The 8,919-nt window shown below is 40.6% G+C and overlaps 1 protein-coding gene across 1 annotated transcript in view; it reads left to right on the forward strand.

The window, feature by feature from the left end:
• The window catches only part of LOC143279412 (TPR repeat-containing protein DDB_G0287407-like), a 24,665-nt gene extending 17,583 nt beyond the window's left edge, over positions 1–7,082 (forward strand). Inside the window, exons 11-15 of the mRNA XM_076583456.1 lie at positions 28–229; positions 1,119–1,201; positions 1,948–2,131; positions 5,757–5,947; positions 6,729–7,082. Of these exons, the coding sequence (XP_076439571.1) occupies positions 28–229; positions 1,119–1,201; positions 1,948–2,131; positions 5,757–5,947; positions 6,729–6,866 (798 nt within the window). The 3' untranslated portion in view covers positions 6,867–7,082. The remainder of the gene's footprint in view (positions 1–27; positions 230–1,118; positions 1,202–1,947; positions 2,132–5,756; positions 5,948–6,728) is intronic.
• The last annotated feature ends 1,837 nt before the right edge of the window (positions 7,083–8,919 follow it).

Raw genomic sequence — 8,919 nt, forward strand, 5'->3', positions numbered from 1 at the left:
CCTGCCTGCCTGCCTGTCTGTCCGCAGCTGTTGGGGGGCGGGGCGGACAGCAGCGAGGGAGACAAGCTGTCCACCAAGGTGGCCTGGTTCCTTGTGGACATTGGAGAGTACGATGCTGCCCGCCGGCTGCTGGATGGCATCATAGCCAGGATCTCGGCCCGTCATGGGCCGGAGTCTGTGGAGCTGGCAGATCCCCTCCACGCCACCATGCAGCTGCTGATGAGCAAAGGTACTGCACTGTGGTGTGTTGATGTGCTCTGAGAGTTTGTTCATTCTCATGCACTCTCTCTCTCCCCCCCCCCCCCCGCCCCCCACTCCCCTTCCACACACTTATCTCCATTCCTGTCTATCCCCCAGAACTGTGGATATCAGGCTAACAATGTAAGTTACATTATTTACACAAATGTTAGGACCTTGCCCACAGGCCTAATGTCTGTGACATCCTCTCTTCAGTTGGATCTGCAGATGGAGAAAGAAAAGGTCACCCATTCTTTCCTGTATTTCTTTCCTTTTCTTTAAGCATAGGTTTACCTTGTGTTGCTGCTCGTCTTACTGTTTTTTTATATTTTTTTATGACAGACTGTTTTAAGACTAGACTATTTTAAGACCAGACTGTTTGATTATCAGTCTTTTTGATGACCAGACTGTTTGTTGGACCCACCTGTTTATTTACCACACTATTTGATGACCAGATTGTTTGATGACCAGCCTGTGGCCAGCCTGTTTGATGATCAGCCCGTTTGACGACCAGACTGTTTGATGACCAGACTGTTTAAGAGCAATCTGTTTCATGACCAGACTGTTTCATGACCAGTCTGTCTGATGATCAAACTGTTTGATGACCAGATTGTTTGATGATCAGCCTATTTGGTGACTAAACTGTTTTAATCCCAAACTGTTTGGGGGCAAGACTTTTTGATGACAGTCTGTTCACCAGACTGTTTGATGATCAGCCTGTTGGATGATCAGCTTGTTTGATGACCAGACTTTTTGATTACCAGACTGTTTGATGATCAGTGTGTTTGATTATCAGACTTTTTGATGATCAGCCTATTTGAGAACCAGATGGGTTTTAAAGATTCTCTTTCTTTTTTTTTTCTTTTTTTTATCTTCCACAGCCTTGAAGTACGTCTATGGCTCACATCCAGGATACAAAGAATGTGTAAAGCAGGGCAGAAACCTGGTGACCTTGACTGTAAAAGTGGGTACTTTTTATCCTGTGCCATTTGTTTTGGGACTTTGGATGATTTGACTGTAATAGTGGGTACTTGACTGTAAAAGTGAGTACTTTTGTATGCTGTGTCATAGATTTTGTTTTGGGAGTCTGGGATGAATTGACTGTAAAAGTGGGTACTTGACTGTAAAAGTGGGTACTTTTGTTTGCTGTGCCATTATTTTTTGGGGAGTTTTGGATGGTTTGACAGTAAAAAGTGCATAGAGCTTCAAGAATGTGCGTTATAGCAAGATGTCTTAATAGATAAATAAAAACGGAAACTTGGCTGTAAAAGCGGGTACTTTTGTATGCTGTGCTGCGTATGTTGTGTGTAGGTTCACAAATGTACATAATGTTTTGTGTATGTGTGTGTAAGTGTGTGTGTGTGTGTGTGTGTGGTATGTAGGTACACAAATGCACATCATGTTTTGTGCATATGGTATGTAGATCCACAAATGTACAGCATGTTTTGTGTGTATGGTATGTAGATCCACGAATGTACACTATGTTTCATGTGGTGTGTGTGTGTGTGTGTGTGTGTGTGTGTGTGTGTGTGTGTGTGTGCATGTGTGTATGTGTATGTGTGTGGATGCATATGTGTGTGTGTGTGTGTGTGTGTATGTGTGTGTGTGTGTGTGTGTGTGTGTGTGTGTGTATTTGTATGCACATACATGTGTGCATATGTATTTGTGTGTGTGTGTGTGTGTGTGTGTGTGTGTGTGAATGATATGTAGGTCCACAGACAAAAGTACCCGGCCAACAGCAATGCTCTGGGCAACGTTCTGTCACTGTGCGGGTATTTTGACTACAATCTTCTGGAAGAGTGCCGTTCCATCTTCACCACCAACAGCAACAAAGTGGGGCTGGCTGTCGTTCTGTACACGCTGGCTGAAAAGAAACAATACCATGACGACATCAGTACGTACTGTAAACAATCACCCTACTTTAAACAAACCAATACCATGACGACATCAGTACGTACTGTAAACAGTCACCCTACTTTAAACAAACCAATACCATAACGACATCAGTATGTACTGTAAACAATCACCCTACTTTAAACAAACCAATACCATGATGACATCATCATGTACTGTAAACAATCACCCTACTTTAAATAAACAAATACCATGACAGCATTAGTACGTACTGTAAACACTCATCCTTTTTAAACAAACCAATACCATGATGACATCAGTACGTACTGTAAAGAGTCACCCTACTTTAAACAAACCAATACCATGACAACATCAGTATGTACTGTAAACACTCACCCTACTTTAAACAAGCCAATACCATGACGACATCAGTATGTACTGTAAACACTCACCCTACTTTAAACAAAACAATACCATGACGACATCAGTATGTACTGTAAACACTCACCCTACTTTAAACAAAACAATACCATGACAGCATTAGTACGTACTGTAAACACTCGCCCTCTTTAAACAAACCAATACCATGACGACATCAGTACGTACTGTAAACACTCACCCTACTTTAAAGAAACCAATACCATTACGACATCAGTATGTACTGTAAACAATCACCCTACTTTAAACAAACCAATACCATGACGACATCAGTACGTACTGTAAACAGTCACCCTACTTTAAACAAACCAATACCATGACGACATCAGTATGTACTGTAAACAGTCACCCTACCTTAAACAAGCCAATACCATGACGACATCAGTATGTACTGTAAACAATCACCCTACTTTAAATAAACAAATACCATGACAGCATTAGTACGTACTGTAAACACTCGCCATCTTTAAACAAACCATTACCATGACAACATCAGTACGTACTCTAAACACTCACCCTACTTTAAACAAGCCAATACCATGACGACATCAGTATGTACTGTAAACACTCACCCTACTTTAAACAAACCAATACCATGATGACATCAGTATGTACTGTAAACACTCACCCTACTTTAAACAAACCAATACCATGACGACATCAGTATGTACTGTAAACACTCACCCTACTTTAAACAAGCCAATACCATGACGACATCAGTACGTACTGTAAACACTCACTCTACTTTAAACAAAGTTCACCCTAAAGTTGGGGATGTGTCTTTACTGATATCTAGTTATCTTTTTTAAAAACTTGTTTTATTTGATTCAAAGACATAGTAGAGTAAGCAGCCACACTCAGCTGCTTGTTTTGGGGGGTGAAAAAAGGGGGGATGAAGGTGCAAATACATGTATCGGTGGGGAAAAGGAGAGAGCAAAATTTGATAATTGAAACATTCGGTTACAGTTGGGACTCAGTTACTCTGTAATGAAATAGAGACTGCAGATATCCAACACACTGTTTCCAATGAGACTTACAACCTCAGGCCTCAAGGAGATTTTGTAACATAGGAATGATGGACATGTTTCATTTTCACATTTTAAGCACATAGATTTAATATGTGGCAAAAAAAAAAAAAAAAAAAAAAGCTTTGGTACAATTATTATCTGGGTATCGTATGTGAAGAAAGAAATTACTCCAAGAACATAGACTTATATGGTATCTATGTGTTCTGAAATTCAGAATATCTTGAGTTTAGTTCATGCTTCATATTCTTCTGTTTTGTACCTATGCTTAAGCTTACTGAAGAATACGCTTAAAAGAGGATCATTTCTGTTCATTTTGCACTGGTATAAATACTGTTTTGCAAATGATAAGATAAAGTAAAAAGTTGCTTTGGTGTGTATGTTTCGATCAAGTCCAAGAATAACAAAACGTTTTGCTAACTGCATGTTGAAAACATTCATACATCTTTCGTTCGCCACTGCAGTAAGGTCGTGCCAGAACTTCTTAATTACTGGATAAAACCAAAGTATGTGATCAATGCTGTCTTTGACAGCATGACATGACAGAAATTACACATGTGACTATCTAATAATCCCATTTCTTTTAAAATCACATTTGTCCCAATACACTGATGAAAAATCATTTGAAACCATTTCATTTTTTCATCAGAAAGTTTATGTAAAGAAAGAACTAAATTCTTCCTGTCGTTTTCACCATCAAGTTTGTTTTTTTTAATCACAGTTTGCACAGCATTTTGATGGGATATTATTCTTAATGAGGGAGCTATATTACTAATTTTGTCTTTTATCTTGTTCCATAGGAAGAAAATTTCAGGGTTGTTCGGCAAAAAATATCCACAAATATTTCAATCTTGATAAAATTAGTCATTTTAATACTGCTACCCTTTGAATTGGAGTTAATTGTCTTCTTACCCAGATCTTGAATAAATGTTTAATATCAGCTAATCTTTCTGAATGATTTACTTGAGGACAGTCTTTTTGATCATTTGTAAACCAGATGCCTGATATTTTGAATTGTGCAGGATTCCATTCCATATGCTAATGATCCATGTTTGGGCTTTTTTGTTTCTTTAGTTTTTAACATCGCTCTTTCTTGTTTGTATGGTGTCAGCACAACATTCATGTGTGTAATGTATCAATGCTCTCACATGGTTGATATAATAACCTCCTTGGCCTGCTGTGATTTATTTTCAGATAAACTCCTTGCCTTGCCTTGCCTTGCCTTGCCTTGCTTTGCCTCGTCTTGTCTTCAGATAAACTCCTTGCCTTGCCTTGCCTGGCCTTGCCTTGCCTTGTCTTCAGATAAACTCCTTGCCTTGCCTTGCTTTGCCTTGTCTTGTCTTCAGATAAACTCCTTGCTTTGCCTTGTCTTGTCTTCAGATAAACTCCTTGCTTTGCCTTGTCTTGTCTTCAGATAAAGTCCTTGCTTTGCCCTGTCTTGTCTTCAGATAAACTCATTGTAGTGCCTTGTTTTCAGATAAACTCCTTACCTTGCCTTGCCTTGCCTTGCCTTGCCTTGCCTTGCCTTGCCTTGCCTTCAGATAAACTCATTGCAGTGCCTTGTTTTCAGATAAACTCCTTGCCTTACCTTGCCTTACCTTACCTTGCCTTGCCTTGCCTTGCCTTGCCTTCAGATAAACTCATTGCAGTGCCTTGTTTTCAGATAAACTCCTTGCCTTACCTTACCTTGCCTTGCCTTGCTTTGCCTTCAGATAAACTCTTTGTGTTGCTTTGTTTTCAGATAAACTCTTTGCCTTGCCTTGTTTTCAGATAAACTCCTTGCCTTGCCTTGCCTTGCCTTGCCTTGCCATGCCATGCCATGCCTTGCCATGTTATGTTTTCAGATAAACTCTTTGCCTTGCCTTGTTTTCAGATAAACTCCTTGCCTTGCCATGCCTTGCCTTGCCTTGCCTTGCCTTGCCTTGCCTTGCCATGCCATGCCATGCTATGCCTTGCCTTGCCATGTTATGTTTTCAGATAAACTCCATGCCATGCCTTGCCTTGCCATGCCATATGCCATGCCATAACATGCCATGTTTTCAGATAAACTCCTTACATTCCCTTGTTTTCAGACATGCCGATCCAGTTGTTGAAGGAGTAGAAATAAACTCCTTGCCTCACTTTGCTTTGTTTTCTGATGTGGCGATCCAGTCGCTGAAGGAGTAGAAATGAACTCCTTGCCATGCCTTGCCTTGTTTTCAGATGTGCCAATCCAGCTGTTCAAGGAATCACTGGCACTGTGCAGGCTGTACTTTGGTCTGTATCACCAGAACACTGCCCGCTGTGAACAGCTGTACGGCCAGCTCTTCTGGAACAACTGGATCTCCAACAGACGCAATGACTGGCTCGAGGAGTGCCTGGAGCACTACCTCGTAGAGCTGGACATTTTGCAGGTATGACAGGCATGACAGCGGAGTGCATAAAGCACTTTGCTTTCAGTCTGATGGTCCTGGGTTCGATTCCTAGTCATGGGTTAAGGGTAGAGATTTTTCCAGTCACCCATTTCAGCACTTGTGCAGGCACGCTAGTGCCTGAACCCCTTTTGTGTGTGTATGTAAGCAGAAGATCAAATATGCGTGTTATAGATCCTTTAATCCATGTCAGTGTTCAGTGGGATATGGAAACAAGAACATATCCAGCATGCACACCCCTGAAAATAGGGTACATCTGTCTGTATGATGTGGTAAAAACATACACATAAACGCCCACTTGTACGTACGAGTGAACATGGCAGCTGCAGCCCAGGAACTGTTTTTTTCCTTATGGCATCAGTCATTTCAAGAACACTCTTCTGTATTGTGCACATTAATTTTATAATGACGATGGTACCTTGATAGAATCAGTCAGGGCTTCTGGTCTGTTTTGTGTGTTTTGCTGGACTGTAAGTGTGTGTTAGAGTTTGTGTGTGTGTGTGTGTGTGTGTGTGTGTGTGTGTGTGTGTGTGTGTGTGTGTGTGTGTGTGTGTGACTGAAGCCTAACTGAATGACTCAGGAAACGAATGATGAGCACCTAAAGGTAGCCCTGAGTCGGCTCTAATGCACTACCCAGGTGGGCAGCCTGTTGTGCAGATGACTCTGTGTTTGTAAAAAGCGCTTGGAGCTTGGTCTCTGACTGAGGGTGAGTGTTGTATGAATATCTATGTCAGCATCAGTGCCAGCGATGCTGTGATTTCAGGAGATTCTGGGTAAGGACCACCCCACCACGGTGAGGTCACGGGAAGACGTCATCATTGTCCTGCAGAGTCTGGGCCGTCACGGAGAGGCCGACAGGCACTTGGCTGACCAACCTGACACACGTGACGGCATCGCATAGAGATCAACACTTTAACATGTGTGACGGCACCGCGTAGTGATCAACACTTTTACATGTGTGACGGCACCGCGTAGTGATCAACACTTTTACATGTGTGACGGCACCGCGTAGTGATCAACACTTTTACATGTGTGACGGCACCGCATAGTGATCAACACTTTTACATGTGTGATGGCAAGGCATGTTTGTTTCTTGTGGGATATATGTAAGTCAGGCATTTGCTTTTTCTCATATATATGTGTATCTCTCACTCTCTCTCTCTCTCTGTATATATATATATATATATATATATATATATATATGTATATATATATATATATATAGAGAGAGAGAGAGATTTTATATAGATATATATCTATATCTATCTATCTATCTATCTATCTATCTATCAATCTATCTATCTATAGTGATAAACTCTAGGGAGAGCTGGACAGTACAAGGTCTTCAGAGAAGAAGCCCCCCTCAGTCAAGTGTTTCGGCCCTGAACTCCTTACACTCTAAGGGGGCCTTTACATGTATATATATGTATGCATGCATATGTTGTTGTTCTTATTAAAGAAGTGGTGTAGTGTGCATTGATAAGTGCACACACTTTGACACCTCCTTGAAACTGATATTGCATTGAAGTCAACTGCATGTTGATGGCACTTTGTAAAGGTCAACACTATTACATTTGAGACAGCATTGCTTAGAGGTCAACATTGTTACATTTGTGACAGCATTGCATAGAGGTCAGCATTGTTACATTGTGACAACATTGCATAGAGGTGAATATTGTTACATTTGTGACAGCATTACATAAAGGTCAACATTGTTACATTTGTGACAGCATTGCATAGAGGTGAATATTGTTACATTTGTGACAGCATTGCATAAAGGTCAACATTGTTACATTTGTGACAGCATTGCATAGAGGTCAGCATTGTTACATTTGTGACAGCGTTGCATAGAGGTCAACATTGTTACATTTGTGACAGCATTGCGTAAAGGTCAACATTGTTACATTTGTGACAGCATTGCATAGAGGTGAATATTGTTACATTTGTGACAGCATTGCATAAAGGTCAACATTGTTACATTTGTGACAGCATTGCATAGAGGTCAGCATTGTTACATTTGTGACAGCGTTGCATAGAGGTCAACATTGTTACATTTGTGACAGCATTGCGTAAAGGTCAACATTGTTACATTTGTGACAGCATTGCATAGGTCAACATTGTTACATTTGTGACAACATTGCATGGAGGTCAACATTGTTACATTTGTGACAACATTGCTTAGAGGTCAACATTGTTACATTTGTGACAACATTGCATAGATGTCAGCATTGTTACATTTGTGACAGCATTGCTTAGAGGTCAACATTGTTACATTTGTGACAGTATTGCATAAAGGTCAACATAGTTACATTTGTGACAACATTGCATGGAGGTCAACATTGTTACATTTGTAACAATATTGCATAGAGGTTAACATTGTTACATTTGTGACAGCATTGTATAGAGGTCAACATTGTTACATTTGTGACAGGATTGCTTAGAGGTCAACATTGTTGCGTTTGTGACAGCATTGCTTAGAGGTTAGCATCATTACATTTGTGACAGCATTGCAGAAGTTAACTCTTTGCATTTGTGACTATGGCAGTGGATAGGGGTCAGCAAATAGCATACATTACAGTATGATACAATATGGTGGAATTGCGAAGAGATCACTTCTTTTTATGTGTGACAGTATCGTGAAAAGGTCACCTCTTTTCATGTGTAATGGGATTTTGTAGAGGTCACCTCTCTACATGTGTGATAGCATTGTGTATAGGTCACCACTTTACATTGCCATGTCATTGTGTATAAGTCACCACTTTACATGTGTAGTGACATTGTGCATAGGTCACCTCTTTACATGTGTAGTGGCATTGTGCATAGGTCACCTCTTTACATGTGTAGTGGCATTGTGCATAGGTCACCTCTTTACATGTGTAGTGGCATTGTGCATAGGTCACCTCTTTACATGTGTGGTGGCATTGTGCATAGGTCACCTCTTTACATGTGTAGTG

This window comes from Babylonia areolata, chromosome 2 (assembly GCF_041734735.1).
Source record: "Babylonia areolata isolate BAREFJ2019XMU chromosome 2, ASM4173473v1, whole genome shotgun sequence".
NCBI classification, from domain to species: Eukaryota; Metazoa; Mollusca; class Gastropoda; order Neogastropoda; family Buccinidae; genus Babylonia; species Babylonia areolata.